The sequence below is a fragment of the Sander lucioperca genome, chromosome 16 (genome assembly GCF_008315115.2).
Source record: "Sander lucioperca isolate FBNREF2018 chromosome 16, SLUC_FBN_1.2, whole genome shotgun sequence".
Lineage (NCBI taxonomy): Eukaryota > Metazoa > Chordata > Actinopteri > Perciformes > Percidae > Sander > Sander lucioperca.
In genome coordinates this window covers 26,227,136-26,246,786 of record NC_050188.1, presented here as the reverse complement: position 1 = coordinate 26,246,786, position 19,651 = coordinate 26,227,136, and the positions used below count along the sequence as shown (strand labels likewise).

Sequence of the window (19,651 nt, the reverse complement as noted above, 5' to 3'; positions counted from 1 at the left end):
ATAAATTTAAAAGGAGGAGCTGGGGTGGAGGTGGGTTGCAAGCACTAGCAGAGATGCAGCAAGGTAGGCTGGGAAAAAATAAATAAATAGACTATTTGGAAATCAAAAGAGGGAATCAGCTGAGCCATCAGCTGGTATGCTGTCTTAGGAACTGTCAGCTATGAACTGAGGTAATAGCCAAGGTTGACTCCGTGACCTGTCAGAACATATGCTATGCTTCATTTTCATGGTTCTTTTAGAACATGTAGCGAGTGTATAACTTAATGAATGTCCAGTTTAACTCACATCTGTGAACAAGTTTGGATCATAAACAAAAACTAAGGATCATAAAACAAAACACCCTGTTTAGGTTTTATGACTAATCAGGGTTTTCCCTAGCCTGACAAGCCAGACCCACATCCAGATGTTGGGTCTGGGAACTCACCATTGGCTGGGCTCAATCCGAGGGGCGGGATAAACGGTTGTCTTTCAAATTCCCTCTGCACTCATAGCCAACCAGAGCAATGCTAGTTGATAGATTAAACTTTTGCCGTATCCGGTCGGCAAAACTGCGACAAAAACTACATCTGAAGAGTTTAAAGACTCTATTTGTCCATTGTTTATTTCTAAAGAAACACGACAATGTATAAAAGGCTCCATTACCTTGTAGCTCACGTTATGGCTCCGTAGCAGACGTTTTTATAAAAATAGGCTAACGATTGGGTCATAACCACGAGACTTACTGTCTCATAGTAGAGGAATTACCGTATAGTACAGGAGAAGCTCTCAGGCAGTTTGGACTTCCATTAGCTGTTTAAGTTTAATTACTAATGTTAACTATCATTTTAGTGATCAATAATTAGCCTGTGTCTATGTTATCTCCTTACATATACCTACGCTCTCCGTCTCTGCTAGATTGGGAATGATTGAGATTTCTCTTGGCACAGCTACCAGAAGACTTCCAACTTTCAGACAGGTTGCTCACGTCACATTTACGTCTTCAAGCCATACCTGTCAAGTATCCCGTTTTGGCCGGGAAAGTCCCGTATTTTACCCTTCTTTCCCGCCGTCCTCCCGTATTAGTATTTTCCTGTAAATCTCCTGTATTTTAACTTGCGTTATTAAAAAATAATAATACCCTGGGCCCGGGCGGAGTAAAAAAAAAAAAAAACATTCCCAATCTGAGCTCTGTCACTAGCCTCGCGATAACTGCCACCTGCAGTAGCCTACTACAGGTGCATAGGGGGCAGTTGTCGCGAGGTTAGTGTGTGAGGTCAGATGATGAGTTCAGAAAGGGTGTTTAGCGTGGTACGACAGATTGTTACAGAGAATAGGATGACGTTAGACAACAGAAGTGTTTGCGCTCTACTCTCATGTAAAATTAACCACTCTGGCCCAGCCCACAAATACACTCCTTCCAAAACAGTCTTAAAGAATGCAAAGTCTGCAACAAATGTGTACAATAACTCACTAAAAGAGTAAAGAAAAGTTATGTGAAATGAAAAGAAAAACTGTAAAAGAAAAGCAATATGAAATGAAAAGAATGTGTGGAATGAAAATAAAATGTAAATGTAAAGACAAGCAATATTATAAATTGTAAATGTTTTCAGCATTCTGCATCAAGTGGTGATTTTAGCTTTCTTGTACACCTGTCTTAAAATGTAAGGGATACTGGAGCTTGGTTGGGGTGGTGGGACTGCTCGCGGTGGGCGCCGGAAAATATCCCTTATTTTCAAATCCAAAACTTGACAGGTATGCTTCAAGCTCAGTTGGAGGCTGCTCAGTAACGCTCAGCCATCATCGGAAAAGTGCTTCTAATATCCTTCACTGGTCTCCGTCCAGAGACACGGGATCTGGTGGTCCATTCTATATACTGTCTATGCTGAGCTCTTGGCCTGTCTTTCCAAAAAGTCCAGTCCATTCTGATTGGTCAGCTGGCCCACTCTGTTGTGATTGGTCAACTAAATTCAAAAAAAGCCGCTGGGCGGGCTGTGCTTACTCAGGCAGCACCTATGGGCAGCACATAAAAAAACTGGGTTGGCATTCTCAATCAGTGACATCACTAATTGAAGAATTTCAAACATGTGGGCGAGGCGTTTCAGGCAGTTGAGAAAAAGTGCTGTCTGTGGGAGAGAAAGCTCCTTTTGGAGTGAAATGTGTTTTTTGTACTTTATACATCTATTACATACACAAAAAACTATACAACACACCAAAAGATTTAATATTACAACAGGAATAACGTTAATCCTTTTAAGCTAACATAAAGTTAAGTAACTGTCCTGATACTAGATTAAACTAATGCTAGCGTGTGTGGTATTATTGCATGTATTGTAGTACATCACATAATGACACATGTAGGGATGTCCCGATCAGGTTTTTTTGCCCTCGAGTCCGAGTCATTTGATTTTGAGTATCTACCGATACCGAGTCCCGATCCGATACTTCTATAATATATAAAAAAAGAATAAAGAAGAGCAAAAAAACAGATCCAGGATGTTCCTTATTTTTTTATTTAATTCACCTTATTTCAACATTCAACAACTCTGTTAACAAACAGAGCACTTCTGTTACATATCTCACAGTTTGCTATGGCAATGTTGTTGTCATCAACTTTTTAATCCCTCCAGACCGCAGACATACTCGCGCTTTCCGCTTCAAGCTGCTTCCGCGTTCTACTTTGCCGGCATTTAACCAATAGCGTCTCTGCAACAAAGTGATGTCATGCCGCACGAGTTGCTGTTTCTGTGTGGAGTCAAAAGGGTCTAACTCTGTGCCACCGCATATCTATAGATGTGTTAAATAGGGGTGTAACGGTACGTGTATTCGTACCGGACCGTTTCGGTACAGGGCTTTTGGTACGGTGCGCATGTGCACCGAATGCAATCTTTTGTGTGCGGAACATAGGTCAATTTTCGTGTTTCCACACGAACATATTAAGTGGCGGAAGTCTCCGCGTTCAGCGCAAATCCCGCCCTGCAGCTGATTCTAAAGTTTTCATTGGTCATGTCAATATGTCAATCACTGTACAGACACCAAACACTGATCTCTAAACCTACCCGCCGTCACTGTAACCTAAACCAATGAAATCGACTGCAGGGCGGGATTTCCGCTGAAGTGGTTTGGGGAAAAAAATAAAAATCACACACGGCACGCTTTAGCCCAGCCTCTCGCTAGCTAGCGCCATGGCCAATGCAGACAAGCCCATAGACAGGACGGACAAGCCGGAGCTTGAAGAGCCGCCCATATCATTAAGGTCTCCTGTTTGGGAACCTTCGGTTTCCCAGTGAAATACGTCAACGGACAAGACTAGTCGATAAGACCAAAGACTAGTCGATAAGACCAAAGACTAGTCGATAAGACCAAAGACTAGTCGATAAGACCAAAGACTAGTTGATAAGACCAAAGACTAGTCGATAAGACGAAAACAGTGTGCCGACGTTGCTCAGTAATGATCGGGTATGTTTCTGGCAACACTTCAAACTTGTTAACGCACTTGAAAAGGCATCACGCGAGTGTGAACATCACTACTACAAGGAAAAAAAACGACCGTAATTCAAACGCAGCTCCCGTTGGCATTTAAACAGACCTTTGCTGGTAATTCCGATCGGGCCAACGCAATAACGAAAGCAATTGGTGTTTTTATAGCAGCTGATCTACGACCGTACTCGGTTGTTGACAAGCTGGGATTGGTAATGCTGCACTGTAATCCATAGTTATTTATTTATATTTTTCATTATATTTTATTATGTGATATTGGTTTGAGACTGAGAGTATTTTATTTAGTGGAGAACTTTGCAGCAGTAGTTTTCTTATTCTTTTTTTATTTTATATATATTTTATTTATTATATTTTATTAAAAAGTGTTTTAAAAAGTGTAAACAAATTGTTAAAAAAAGTTTATAGTAATAAACAACCTGCAGTTTAATGTTTGCATTTCTTTCCCTTACTGTACGTACCGAACCGTGATTTTTGCGTACCGTTACACCCCTAGTGTTAAAAAATAATGAGAATATATATACATATATATCCGAGTCCTGATCGGGAGGTAACGTCCGATTCCGATCGAGTCTGAAACCACGTGATCGGGCCCGATATCCGATCACGTGATCGGATCTGGACATCCCTAGACACATGTATTCAGATGTAGTCAGTTATATCAATCGGGAGCTTGATGTAATAGGAACCTATATGAATGGGAGTTGTGATAAAGGGGGACATTTGGGAGAGTTACACAAGATGTTAAACGTGCTGTTTTATCGTATGAATAATGAGACATGGTTTCAGAAGTGCTGTTATACTAAACCGAAAACGGAAGAAGGTCTACTTGGAAGGAAAGAGGAAAGGAGAGATCGGTGAGCAAGACAAATGAGTGAAAGTGGAGGTGAGCAGAGTGGGAACGGAGCTAGCATAATGGCTAAACCACCCAGCGCGTCGTTTCGCATCCAGCCATCAGAGCCCTTTGATTTTTCCAAACCAAAAGAGTGGACAAAGTGGACACGCAGATTTGAGAGATTCTGTCAAGCAAGCAATTTAGCAGCAAGCTCCGAAGACAATCAGGTGAATACCTTGATATATTTTATGGGAGATGAAGCTCACGATGTGTTGAGAAGCTTGAAGCTAAGTGATGCAGATCTGTGCCTGTACTCAAAAGTGCGGGATGGCTTTCAGTTGTTGTTCAAAGTGAGAAAAAACGTTTATGAATGTGCACAATTTAACATGCGCAAGCAAGCAGCAAATCAGACTGTAGATTAGGATTGGGCGATGTCCCCTAAATTGGCAGTACGATGTTTTACTGTTTTACTGTAAAACATTTATTTTACTATATCTCTTTACATAAATAGTTTTTTTACTACTATATTAACATAGAAACGGTCAGACATACATCTAAATGCCCTCTGTAAATGGACAGTATTACATGGCTATGCTGCTGCCTGCTGGGCAGTAAATTACAACTTGACCCACTTTCACTTAACTACGGCGGCGTGAAGTCTACACTCAATCAGTTCTCCGTGATCTGCGACGACAGTACAGTGGAACGTTTACCTTTAACAGAGCGACAGTAATAACCAATATTAGCTCACACATAAAATAGCACCCTCGTGAATTAGCCTACTGTTGCTAACCTATCCTGCATAACATCGTCCATACCCACAGGACAGACTTACTTATTGATGCACGCACACAGTAGTGTTCCACGTTAACGCATTTTCTCTCTCGCTCGAAATCGTTGTGTCCAAGCCGAGGCGCAGAGCATGACCTGACCGCATGCTGATACGTTACTAGTCCAGGTAGAGCGAGCTAATGCTGACAGGGAGAGAGAGAGACTGTATCACTACAGCCAATCCAGTCTTCTCAAAGCCATGGTCTTTTTCACAAATAGGTTGCACGTAAGGGGGAAAAAGTAGCTTCCACATAAGGGACCCCCATAAAGCCCCACGCAAGTGTCTTTGCTAGTTTAAGACCGACGCAGTTGTCAATTTCCCGTCCAGCGCCCGCAACTAGGATTAGTGTGTGTCTGACAGGGTGGGGGGCTAGGCATCACGATGGTGGCTCTCCATCGTGATGCAGCCCAAACGCTCTCAGTGCTACAAATGTGGAGGCACTGCACACCCCAGGAGTGTCCTGCTAACAAGTGCCGTTCCTGTGGAAAAATAGGTCACTACCAGCGTGTGTGCCTTGCAGGTAAGGCTGTGCATATTGAAGAAGAAGAAGAAAAAGAGAGAGGCGGCTTCTTTCTCGGCTCTGTGCCATCTGATACTGATCCATGGACGGTTGATATAGGCATAATGGACAAGATTATCACATTCAAACTTGACTCTGGAGCTGATGTCACTGTTGTTTTACAGATTGTTTTTAATGACGCACAACAGCCTGTTGTCCAGAAAGCAGAGAAACCTCTGTATGGTCCAGGATGGAATCCACTGGATGTGACAGGGTTCACTAAACTGCAGCTAAGGAGAGGAACCAAGCAGACTATGGGGAGAGTCTATGTGGTCAAAAACCTGAGCATGCCCTTGCTTGGGAAGTCAACCATTGCCTTTGGCTTACTGATCCATGTGGACAGCATAGAGATGGAGACCATCAAGGCATGCTACCGTATGCAGTCAAGCTCGTTGTACCTGCTGCGATGCGGAACAACGTGCTAGCAAAACAACACGAAAGGACACCAGGGTGCGGAGAAGTCACAAATAGCCACTCATGCCATCAGAACGGCCAGAAAGACCATGGCAAAAGTTGGGAGCGGACCTGTTTCTCCTGGAGAGCAAAACTTACCTGCTTGTCATCGATTATTTCTCCAGGTACATTGAGATTGCAGTTATCTCACACCAGGTCCGCTAATGTTATTGTTCATTTCAAGTCGATTTTTGCCAGACGTGGCATTCCTGAGATTCTGATGTCAGATAACGGGGCACAGTTTTCTGGACAAGCCTTTGCTTCCTTTGTAGCCTTGTATGGATTCAGACATGTGACCAGTAGCCCGATGTTTCCGCAGAGTAATGGTGAAGCAGAGCGGGCAGTCCAAACCTAAAAACTTTCTGAAAAAAGCAGCTGACCCCTGCCTGGCTCTACTTGCCTATAGAGCCACATCTCTCCAGAGTGGACACAGCTGGCGTCATCGTGTCAAAGCTCTCAGTGCCCTGTCGCCTGGAGAACGAGCATGGGTAACTGACACAAAGACTTCAGGAAGTGTGCTTTAGAAGCACTCAACTCCAAGGTCCAACACCAGATCTACCTCAGGGGGTGGTGAGAAGCAACCGCCATCACCTGATACCTCTACATGCACCTACATGCGACAGAGGTCCTCCAACACAGCAAATGTCAGAGCCATCTCCTGAGCAGGAACACTTCGACTTTCACCTGCAGAGACTCCTACACTCAGAACTATTGCCGTTTTTCCATTACATGGTACCTGCTTGACTCGACTCACACACCAGCGCACAAGTATAACATCAGGCCACTTGAGCTGTTTTTACAGTTCTGTGGAGGCTCCACGCAGAGCTTCCTCCGTAGCCTATGTAAGTGGCCTGATGTTTATACTTGTGTGCATCGTGCCAGCATGTGTGTGTGTGTACGTAGGCTACGGCGAAAGCTCTGCCTGGAGCCTCTGCAGAACTGTAAAACAAGCGGCACCGCAGTAAACTGCCGTGACCTAACACGACACACACACAGAACGTGGAAGGTGTGTTGATGCCAGAAGACACATTTAGTTTCTAAAGAAGCTGGAGGCAGCAAAAAAAAAACACAGCTGGCTAAACTATTTAAAAATAGTGGGTTTGTTCAGGACACCCCCGTCTGTCGCTTTCACGTCACCTTTTCGGCTCGCCTCAGCTCACTTGGAACCTCGACTGAGGTGTTACTAAAAAAGTACCTGTTAGCAGGTACCAGGTACTTTTTTTCGTAATGGAAAACCAAAAAAGTTGAGTAGAGTCGAGGCGAGTCGAGCAGGTACCATGTGATGGAAAAGCGCCATAGATGTGGTAGAGCCATAGTTCCACCTGGAAGACTCAACCTGTCAACTGTAAAAAGCGAAATAATAAAGAGTGTTAAATTAAGTTGTTGTTAATGGGATTCAGTTTTGAGCACGTAGGAGTAATACAGAATGTCACAGTATTTTGTTGTAAGTATTACTCTAGTGCCTGAGTTTACACTGTATGGACTCACAAGATTTAAATAGGGACAGACCTTTCAACAAAAGAGGCAGAATAATCCTCCAAGGTCTGACAAGACAAAGGCAGTCTACCATTTGTTCTCTAAAAAGGGGAGATGTGGTATTATTGCATGTACTATTGTAGTACATCACATAATGACACATGTTCAGATGTAGTCAGTATCAGTAAGATGGTGAAAATGTTATTCAAGTGGCAGCTCTGTTGCTGAACTGCAGTTCCTTGAGTGGCCACCTTAGGCAAGTCATCCCCCATGTTAAAAAATCCCAACTTTACAGCAGAAATAAACATGTTTACAGCTTGGTACAAAAACGGTTTTGGTTTCTATAGCTAATTTCACCCTTCAGGACAACTGTACAGGGGTGAAATTTATATTAAGGCTTAAAGCCTCGTAGCCTTAAAGGTGCTCTAAACGATGTTGGGTGACGTCACTTCTTGTTGACGTATTGTCAAACAAAACTGAGGCTAGCTCGCCCCTTCCTCCTCCTCATCCCGAACACTGTTTATGTTTCGTGGTGCAGGGGCCTGTTTCACAAAAGCAGAATATATAAATCCAGGATAACTGATAAAGCGAGGCTTGACCTAGTCTAATCTGAGCATCCTGGCTTGCTGCGTTTCACGAAGGCCAAGCCAGGCTGAGGAGGAGAGACTAGGTGGAGCCAGGCTGAAGTAATTCAGATAGATGAGCGTCCACGGCTTTCCTCAAAAGACCGCGAGGTCGATCACAGATTTAATGATGCCAAAATGGAGAATATGCATTGTTCATACTTTATACAGAGTGAGCAGCAGCTTCTTGTGGAAGTATGATGATGTGAAACACATTATTTGTATAAAAAGAAAAGAAACACAGCCACTGTAATGAAACGGAGAGAGAAAGCGAAGCAGACGATCACGGACCGACTGAATGAGTAAGCAGCCTAAATATATACATTAACTGACCACTGCTCTGAACTGGAGCCGTCATAATCATTCCATTCAAGGATTAGGCTACTAATCATTTGCACAAATTAACAGTTGTACTCTTTGCCTTAAAAGTAAGCAGAAGATAATGTTACACAGGAAATTTACCATGAAGATCAATTCAGTGGTTACCACTTCTGCCTCACAGCTTGAAGGTTCTGGGTTCGAATCCAGGTCGTTGTGGGCCTTTCTGTGTGGAGTTTGCATGTTCTCCCCGTGTTTGCGTGGGTTTCTTCCCACCATAAATACATGCATGCTAGGTAATTAGGACTACAGTTGAAAATTAGCCGACTGGCTAACACTGGCGCATTTACAGAAATGTTGATTAATGTGCATTATCCTAATCAAATAAACTTACAAACTAAATATCTCTTTCACTCTGTTCCTCCCTCTCTCTCATGGGCTAAAATATAAATTTCCTAAGTCATATTAACTTCCACTGCTTGCTTTTAATGCAAAGTGTACAACTGTTCGTTTTTGCAGATGACAGTGACTCATTGAATGGTTTCAGTTAAGAGCAGTAGTTCATACATGTATATTTTTAGACTATCATTCAGTCTGTCCGCTCCACGCTTTTTCTCGTGTTTTTTTTTAAATTTTTTATAGAGGCCGAGTTTCCTTCTCTACATATTATATGCCTTGCTCCCTTGTATATATGGACATATGGACACAGAAATTGGACTCTAAAATCTAGAAACTATAAAGATAATTAAGTGATAAATTCCATACACACTGTAAACATGAATGGAACAGAGTATATTCATCAGTTATTTCCCCCCCAGCTAAATATAAGGTCAAAAACCATTGAGATGTCCTCTCCCTGTTGTTACATGAATGTACAGTAGCCTCCATCACTAGATAGTTACTGGTCCAGTGAACTAAGACTATCATTTGGGAGGATTGTACAATTAGGATATGTTCTTTAAATTGTACAATCCTCCCAAATTATAGTCCCAGTTTACTGGACAACACACACTGTGTGCTAAGAATGCCAAATACAATGCACATGGAAGAGGAACAAACATGATCCTTATTGTTAAAGAATTTAAAAAAAATAATCAACTAAAATAATTCAAGGTGCATTGGTCAACCATAGAAATGTACAGCATTGTATGATGTGTTGCCCTTAGTAACAGACTTCATTTAAAACACATTTGAAATGTTATCAGTCTTTTCTAATTATCTCAACAACTGCCATAATATATTCATCAAACTTCTAACAACAATATGAACAGCAGTCTTCATACAGCAATATAACAGTAACAATGACACATGAATAATTATAAAAAAAAAAAGAATGGTCACAACTTTAAATAACAGTACTTAAATGAACAGCATTATGCACCTGTTGTATTTTAATCCAGGCTGATACCAACAGGGTAAAACCACTGCTGGGTGATCAGAAAAGGCTCCAGGATTAGGCCTGTCGCCATAGTCAATAAATCAATTAATCGCACCAATAAAAAAATTAGCTCGATAATTTTTCCGGCCGCGATAATTTCCATTTGCATGTTTGTTTTCCTTCTCTCTCTCTCTCTCTCTCTCTCTCTCTCTCTCTCTCTCTCTCTCTCTCTCTACCAAAGAGACTGGAGGACCACTCTCGGTTCCTTAGCGTAACACTCCGAGAGTGGTCCTCCAGTCTCTTTGGTAGAGAGAGAGAGAGAGAGAGAGAGAGAGTAGTTGGAGCGGGGTTTCCCGCAGCACTTTGCCGTTAAGGCGCCGTCAAGAAAAGAAGACGTATATGAGCGATATCCGCCTTGTTACTCGGCGTCCGGTTTTCTCCCTTTCATTCCAAACCACGCAGTTGACGACCTGCTGGAGGCGGTGGAGACAGGCTCGGACATAAACGCCGCTGTGGACTTGTCAGTCTTGCAAGCGGTTTCAGGAAAGTTGCTGTATGTGTCCGACAATGCACAGAACATTAACCGGTACAAGCCTACAGTTGTCAGTGTGTCAGAGGCTCCCGGACGGTGAACTGAGACTCCGTTACCTGCTTGTCAAAAATCACCACTTACTAGCTAATAAATTAGCCTGAGGTAAACACTAGCTATCAGTAAACAGAAGTGACGTGGTGGCTGACGTCTGTTTGTGCGCGTGCGTGTGTGTGTGTGTGTGTGTGTGTGTGTGTGTGTGTGTGTGTGTGTGTGTGTGTGTGTGTGTCTGTGTGTCGGCCTGCCCCCCCCCCGCGAAGCTCCGACCTGCAGAGGAGCAGAAGAAAGTATAGCTGCACCTTCGCCAAAATGAAGACTGAAAAACAACTATTTTGGTACAAACATTTACTCGCCATGTGGCAGATAGTCACATAGAAATAGGTAGATATAATGTATTATTTAAATTTAATATTTAGTGTTTAATAAATAATTGTTAAATGCAGTACAGAGTCTGTAGTCTATCACAAACACTCGACTAATGCTGCAAACATTTGACAGCCAGTATGAATTACCTGGGAGAACATACGTGTCACAAACGGCAATTCCACAACTGTAAACAGCGTGACAGACGACATACTAAAGGAGATCAAAGACATATGGATATTTAAAATGTCTTCCAGTTCCAGTGTTAAATATTCTTTAGAAATAAAAGTTTATTGATCTTTGAAAAGGTGTACCTGCATTATTATGTCATTGTCATTATATTAGATGAAAATGGTCTCAGAACGACAATATTATCGTTTATCGCAATAATTTCTGGGACAATTTATCGTCCAGCAAAATTTGTTATCGTGACAGGCCTACCCAGGATTAATAAATCCTGGCTGTTAGCCTGGTCGGGAGCAGGCTAGCTGTTAGCCTGGCTGTTAGCCTGGTTGGTAGCAGGCTAGCTGCACAGAATAAATCTCCATGGTGATTTATGTGCCGCCGCTTTCGTGAAACCGAGTCAAGGCTAAATTCATTCAGGATAACTGATAAATCCCTGCTTAATCCCTTATTTTGGTTTTGTGAAACAGGCCCCAGGTTGGCCAGTTTGTTTTTGTTGCCGTTTGTGGAGCCTGGGCTGTCTACAGAGACCAGTGTGTTCAGGGGACAGGCAGCTAGCAGATAGTGAGGAGATGTTTTTTACAGTGTGTTCAGGGGACAGGCAGCTAGCAGATATTGAGGAGATGTTTGCTGTATGTGTGTGTTTAATTTAAGAAGAAGAAGAATTGACGTTGACGTATTGTTTGAATGAACAGAAGTGGCCAATGTGGTATCTACATATATATGTCTATGCTCGATAACGTGTGGGCTGCAGCTGCCACTTTTTGCATTTAGGCAGCTTGCTAGTAGCTTGCTCCTGATATTGTTTGTGAACTTCTGGATGGCGATTTTCCATATAAGCAATGAAATTGGTGGTGTTGAAGTATTTGACACGGCATCCTCGTCTCATTATTTTGACCTTGTGAGTATTGCATACTGTAATTCCTGTCTTTTTTTTCACCATGGAAAACACCCAGACCGCGGACATTGCTTCGTCTTCAGCATATAAATCCTGTGTTGTGTCAATGTGTCTCAAACTCTGTGAGGCCAAAAACACACACACACACACACACACACACACCAGCGTCGCCCTGACACACAACGGCAGCTAGACGGAAATATTCACCAATTTTTGAAATTGGGCCAGTTTTGCTCATCGGACCGAAGCCGATGCATAAAAAATGACTAACATCGGCTAGATTCTATGTATATGATAGGCCTAGCCAATAAATTGTAGATCCCTAATTCTTAGTGGCTCCTCTTCCATTTGATTTAGCTCCTCAACTGTGTCCTCCGGTTTCATCAAAGTGAAATGATTTGCTCTCGTCCTCAGTCCATGGGATTATAGGCCATTGTACGACGTGAAGCTTTTTGAGTTTCTCAGAAGTCCGTACAACTGCAGTAAAATAATAAACAAACTGGTCATGGATGAGTCTGCAGGGTGATGAGATCAGGAGTCTGTTTCACAAAAGCAGAATATATAAATCCAGGATAACTGATAAAGCGAGACTTGACCTAGTCTAATCGGTGCATCCTGGCTTTGTGCATTTCATGACGGCCAAGCCAGGCTGAGGAGGAGAGACTAGGTCAAGCCAGGATTAAGTATTTTGGATTGAAGCACGTTCACAGCTTTCTTTAACAGACCGCGAAGTGGATCCCATATTTACTGATGCTGAAATGAAGAAACGTTGTGCATAATTAACAGAGTGAGCAGCAGCTCATCATGGAAGTATGATGAAGTGAACCACTTTATTTGTAAAAGCCGCTGAAAGAAAACAGCGAGAGAAACTGGAAAGAGTAACATACATAATCCTTGATTGTTAAAGAATATATAAAAAAGAAATAAATCAACTAAAATAATTAATGACGTATTGGTCTCTGACTAGTCTGCCATTGCTGCCAATTTTAGAAATGCACGTGTATATAGAACTTAACATATTGCCCTTATCACTGACTTCATCAGCCATTTCTAATCATTTTAACATCTGCCATAACATATTCATCAAACTTCTAACAACAATATGAACAGCAGTCTTCATAAACGCAATATAATAGTATGTAAAAATAATGGTCACAATGTTAAAATAATAACAGTACTTAACTGAACAGCAATATGTACCTGGGGCCTGTTTCACAAAACCAAGATAAGGGATTAAGCAGGGATTCATCAGTTATCCTGGATGATTTAAGCCTTGACTCGGTTTCACGAAAGTGGAGGCACATAAATCACCATGGAGATTTATTCTGTGCAGCTAGCCTGCTCCTGACCAGGCTAACAGCCAGGCTAACAGCTAGCCTGCTCCCGACCAGGCTAACAGCCAGGCTAACAGCCAGGCTAACAGCTAGCCTGCTCCTGACCAGGCTAACAGCCAGGCTAACAGCTAGCCTGCTCCTGACCAGGGAATAACTGATGAATATACTCTGTTCCATTCATGTTTACAGTGTGCATGGAATTTATCACTTAATTATCTTTATAGTTTCTAGATTTTAAAAGATTGTTTTTTTTGGGCATTTTCAGCCTTTATTTTGACAGGACAGCAGAAGACATGAAAGGGGAGAGAGAGGGGGAATGACATGCAGCAAAGGACCGCAGGTCGGAGTTGAACCCGGGACCACGGCATTGAGGAGTAAACCTCTATATATGGGCGCCCGTTTTACCAACTGAGCTATCTGGGCACCCATAGTTTCTAGATTTTAGAGTCACATTTATTCAGTGTCTTTATTTTCTATGTTCATATATACAAGGGAGCAAGGCATATAATATTTAGAGAAGGAAACTCATCCTCTATAAAAAATAAAAAAAACATGAGAAAAAGCGTGGCAGATAATAGCGGACCGACTGAATGATAGTCTAAAAATATACATGTATGAACTACTGCTCTTAACTGAAACCATTCAATGAGTCACTGTCATCTGCAAAAACCAACAGTTGTACACTTTGCATTAAAAGCAAGCAGTTGAAGTTACTATGACTTAAGAAATTTATATTTTAGCCCATGAGAGAGAGGGAGAAACAGAGCGAAAGAGATATTTATGCATCATACTCTAGTGTTGTAGAAAATTGATCTTCATGGTAAATTTCCTGTGTAACATTATCTTCTGCTTACTTTTAAGGCAAAGAGTACAACTGTTAATTTGTGCAAATGATTAGTAGCCTAATCCTTGAATGGAATGATTATGACGGCTCCAGTTCAGAGCAGTGGTCAGTTAATGTATATATTTAGTCTGCTTACTCATTCAGTCGGTCCGTGATCGTCTGCTTCGCTTTCTCTCTCTGTTTCATTACAGTGGCTGTGTTTCTTTTCTTTTTATACAAATAATGTGTTTCACATCATCATACTTCCACAAGAAGCTGCTGCTCACTCTGTATGGGGGGACCATACTCTGTCCGGGGTGGGACCCCTCCCACCCCGGACACAAGCTCTTTGAGCCACTCCCCTCTGGCAGGAGGATGAGGTCCATTAGGACCAAAACCTCACGTCACACAAACAGTTTTTTCCCCTCCGCCACTAGCCTTCTAAACAAGGCTCGGAATCCATCCTGACTCTCTCCACACCCCACCTCTGGCTCCTCATGCCACTGTACCTACTCTGCTGTAGTGTCCCTTTTCACTACTGTTTAACTTATTTTACTACTTATTTAAATGTATTTTATCGTTATTAATACGTACTGTGTGTATATGTTTATACTTATATTGTTTATATCTTTTTATCCTTCTTATATTTGTATGTGTGACATGCTCCAACAACACCATGACAAATTCCTCGTATGTGCAACGTACTTGGCAATAAAGCCCTTTCTGATTCTGATTCTGATTCTGATAAAGTATGAACAATGCATATTCTCCATTTTGGCATCAGGAAATCTGTGATCGACCTCGCGGTCTTTTGAGGAAAGCCGTGGACGCTCATCTATCTGAATTACTTCAGCCTGGCTCGACCTAGTCTCTCCTCCTCAGCCTGGCTTGGCCTTCGTGAAACGCAGCAAGCCAGGATGCTCAGATTAGACTAGGTCAAGCCTCGCTTTATCAGTTATCCTGGATTTATATATTCTGCTTTTGTGAAACAGGCCCCTGGACAGAAAAACACCAGGATTAACCAAGCCTGGCTGTTGCCTGGTCTGGACCAGACTAGCAACACAGAGTAAATCTCCATGGTAACTTAGGTGCCACTGAGAAACCGAGTCATGGCTAAATGAAGCCAGGATAACTGGAAAAATACTGGCTTAATCTGCTAGCTAGGTTTTTTTAAAAAGCCCTCTGATGTACATAACCATGCAGTTAATGACTGGTTAAGGGCCATAGCAAGTACTATTACTTTTGATGACTTCAGTAGCTTGAGATGATAATACAAATGTACATTTAAAGGGACAACCCACCAATTTTACACATAATGTTGGGGAGTACAACAAAAAAATATTGCATATAGCATAACAGTATATACTGTATATATATCAGTGTTTCCCACAGATTAGAAAGCAGTTTGTGGCGTGGGGGGGGGGTCCGCCCCGTGTCAGTTATTTTTGTAACAATCAAGTATCAAAAACTGAGGAGGACACACTGTTGGATGCTGTCCTCCTCTCCTACTCTTTCTTCAATGCATAACGAATCTCTCTCTTTCTCTCCCAGTGACCATGTCTTTCTGCTTGAGCAGCACTGGTTGAAGCCTGAAAATATTGTAAACAGATTAATAACATAACTAATTCCACTGGTGGGACTGTTGAGCTCTGTTTCAGACTGATACCTCTGGTTCAGGCTGGTCCTCATCCTCAACACGGGCCTTTTTCAGTCGCCGAAAATACTTTTCAATACTCATCTGGATTGAAGCAGCAAACATTCAGTGTAAGAGTAAAAAAATGACATAACATTATTTATAATAAGTTTATTTGATTCATAGCTGCTACATATTGTGTTTTGACCTCGACAACCCAACTGCATTTTACCACAAACTTACGACTAGTTAACTTTCTAAAGTAGGCGCAATCACTTGTTTACTAAGAGTCAGCTCGGGACTCCAACATTAACACACTGACAACATTGTATTCAGAATATAAAATATTTTTATAGCACTTTTTAATGTGTGATTGTGTAAAGGTGTTCACGAGATACCAACCTTTCTTGAACTTGTGAATTTCGCCAGCTGTCTTCTCTCGTTTTGATGGATACAGAAGCTGTGGGCACGGAAGGGAGGGGCTGTGTGTGTGTGTGTGTGTGTGTGTGTGTGTGTGTGTGTGTGTGTGTGTGTGTGTGTGTGTGTGTGTGTGTGTGTGTGTAGCCTATGTGTGAGAGACGCGTGAGTGACAGAGAGACGGAGGAGAGCAGGGAAAGGAAATGCAGCTGAACGAATACGCTGTGTGTTTTAAATAGCGTTAAAAAAAAAAAAAAAAAATAACGAAACGCAATATGTGGCGGCCGGTGTTGATTGTGTGGCGCACTGCCACAAATGAGTCTATGTGTGGGAAACACTGGATATAGTACCAGTCAAAAGTTTGGACACACTTTCCCATTTACTTATGAGAAAGTGTGTCCAAATGTTTGACTGGTACTGTATATAACCAAATATATTTATCACTTTGCAATATAGGAAATTGTAATAGTCAGTGGTTTTGGTGCTTTACCTGTACCAGAGACTAAAAGTCTGCTGCTTAATCTTTTTTCAATGTGTCGATCACAAAATAGAAACATATTATTATTATTATTATTATTATTATTATTATTACTGTGATATTACAACTTTGACTTTAGTAAAGGACCTAATACTTCTTCTACCACTGATAATCTCTAATAACTGTTTTCACACTGAACTTCCTCCACTAATTCCTGGTCTCCCCACTCTACTAACAGGGACTGATTCAGAGCTGGGACATCATGATGCCAGTGAACTTTCTGGTCATTCATTGGCTGACCAACTTAATACCAGGTAAGCAAGACAGCAAACATGTATGACAGCAATACCTGGGGGCTATTTTACAAAAGTATAATTCATAAATCCAGGACAACCGATAAAGCGAGGCTTGACCTAGTGTAGTCAGTGCATCCTAGCTATCTGTGTTTCACGACGGCCAAGCCAGGCTAAGGAGGTGCGACTAGGTCAAGCCAGGAGGAAGTAATTTGGATAGATGCATGTTCGTGGCTTTCTTCAACAGACCGCAAGGTCAATCACAGATTTACTGATGCTAAAATGGAAAATATGCATTGTGCATTCTTTACACAATATAATAATATTAAAAAATATTCCTTTATTTATATAAACTGTGAGAAACAGCAGATGTGTCCTCTTATCAAAAGTGCAACTGAAATAGTATTTTATCTTAAATAACAAAAAATAACTAAAAAAAATTAAAGATTAAAGAAAGGCTTATTTATTGCTAAGGCCATATGGTTAAATTTAAATCCTTCCTCCACAGCGCTACGGAGGAAGGTCTGGCTAGTCAACACAGCATTCCTGGATGGGAGAAAAACCTGCTCTGGTTTATTGGCATTTCTTTAAACCAATCACAATCATCGTGGGCGGTGCTAAGTGCGACAGAGCCACGGTGCCTCTGCTAAATAGTCTCAGGAAGGAACTTGTTTTGGTGGAACGTGTTTACATTCAAATGAAAATCTGATAGTTGTCTCAGGTCACTGGAGAAAACACAAACTGTGTGCTAAGAATGCCAAATAAAATGCACATCATGGTAGAGTAATATACATGATTTTGTTATTGTTAAAGAATACAAAAAGAAGTAAATGAACTAAAATAATGAAAGATGTATTGGTCTGTGACCAGTCTGCCGTTGTTAGAACCACTATAGAAACCCACGTGTATAGGACTTGATTTATTGCCCTTCCATTTCTGACTGCATTTAAAATACATTTGCAACTTTATCAGCCTTTTCTAATCATATCAACTGTAATAATATATTCATCAAACTTCATCAAACTTCTAACAACAATATGAACCGCAGTTTTCATAGAGCAATATAACAGTAACAACGGTCACAATGTTAAAATAATACCCCTAACCTAATATGGTAAAAAGCCACTGCTGAGTGAACAGAAAAGGCTCCAGGATGAATCACATCTCATTACATCTAATCACATCACAGCGCATTGTCTTAAACAGATAAATAGATAACTGATTAACATAATTATCACATTTAGAGTTAGCTAACAATAAAATACAACCTGAATAATTCTAATGAAGTTGTTTTCTGTAATATGGTGGCAGAGTGTTACATAGTGTGTGGCTGAATGTATAAATTGTGGTTTCATCAGTTCATCACGTTATCTCTGGTGCTGTAACCTGGTCTAGGAAGGTCATTCTGAGTATGGATATTGTTAATATGTTTTTTTTTTAAAGCTGATAAGGTATTGTGCTAAAGAGATAAAAGACAACATCAATAAAGGATACTATTCTAATTTGGTGATGGATTTGGTTTAATTTTGCCTGTATTTAATGTATCTGGATTTGTTTCCTTGTTTTGGAGGGCTGATGGAGCTCTTGGTTTTTTGAGTTGGGAGGTTTCTTTCATGATTCTCAGAGGTTCTTTCTATTGGAAGATGCTGTTGCTTATAAAGGCTGTGTGATGGTAGGATTCAGGATCAGCTGGAACTGGATCGCTCTTTTAATCATGTGGAGAGGTGGACGGAAATTCCCCCAGTTTTGCTCTACTTGTGTGGTTTAGGCTGTTTCTGTGAACCTTGAGGATGTCCTTGCAGAAATGTAGGTGACATTTTTCAGTGGGGGTTGTGTCCCAAGATGTCTGCCACTGGTTCATTAGAGGGCTCCACACGTCCATACATGAGGATGGGTTGAATAGCGTTACTGAGTAATTTTAGCCATTTTATTTGAGAGATTTCCTCATGCTATAGCAGGCCCTCCGTGCCGTATCTGTGAGAGAATGTATTGCTTTGCCAAACCTCCCAGATTCACTGAGGATTATGTTCAAGTAGTTGTATTCCATTGTATGTTAAAGTATTTGGATTTCTGTGATCTGGCTTTTTTGTGCAATATCATAATCTTAGTTGTGTGGAGGTTGATGTCTAGTTCCAGGTTTTGACAGAAGATTTCTAGCAGTGAGAGATTCTGCTGTGGCTAGTGGTTTTCTAGTTACTACTAGCAGTTACTAGCCACGCAGCATTTTCAGTAGCCACATTATTGTGGGAAATTACATGTTATTTAGAGTTGACTGTAGTGTGCTACAATTTACTTAAAGAACTAGATGTACCACCTTTTTAAATGTAAATGACCAATGTAAACACCCACAACCATTTCTTTTGTCCACACCAGGGGTATCATATAGAAAACAGTGCGTAGGATCCAGACTAAAAGTGTGTGTGCACAAAATCCAAAAATGAAAAAAATATCTAATTTATAAAACCATGCTCACACACCCCTTTATAAATCATAGTCCACCTGAAAATGTGTGCATGTGGATCAGCCTCATATCCCGCCCTTTACACGCCTACATTCAACCATAAATGGTCAATGCAAAGCACCTCATGAATATTCATGCCAAGCTGCTTATTGGTGAGGTGGAGGTCAGAAAGGACATAATGTTTAGGGGCCACAGCAGTGAGTTCAACATGTTGCTGCTGTGGTTAGTGCA

At 41.4% G+C, this 19,651-nt stretch overlaps 1 protein-coding gene and 1 long non-coding RNA gene across 7 annotated transcripts in view; one reads left to right on the top strand and one right to left on the bottom strand.

The window, feature by feature from the left end:
- The window catches only part of si:dkey-222b8.1 (uncharacterized protein LOC560317 homolog), a 54,217-nt gene that overhangs the window by 7,385 nt on the left and 27,181 nt on the right, over positions 1-19,651 (top strand). For 4 of the 6 annotated variants that reach the window (XM_031278942.2, XM_031278944.2, XM_031278943.2 and 1 more), the window contains exon 2: positions 16,905-16,980. The exons of the other annotated variants lie outside the window; for them this stretch is intronic. In XM_031278942.2, the coding sequence (XP_031134802.1) occupies positions 16,905-16,980 (76 nt within the window). The remainder of the gene's footprint in view (positions 1-16,904; positions 16,981-19,651) is intronic. 6 annotated transcript variants of the gene reach the window in all.
- On the bottom strand, positions 1,557-17,926 carry LOC116035688. Its single transcript, XR_004101429.2, has 3 exons — positions 17,915-17,926; positions 3,566-3,570; positions 1,557-1,736 (listed from the first exon to the last, which is right to left on the bottom strand). It is a non-coding gene; the product is annotated as an uncharacterized LOC116035688 (long non-coding RNA).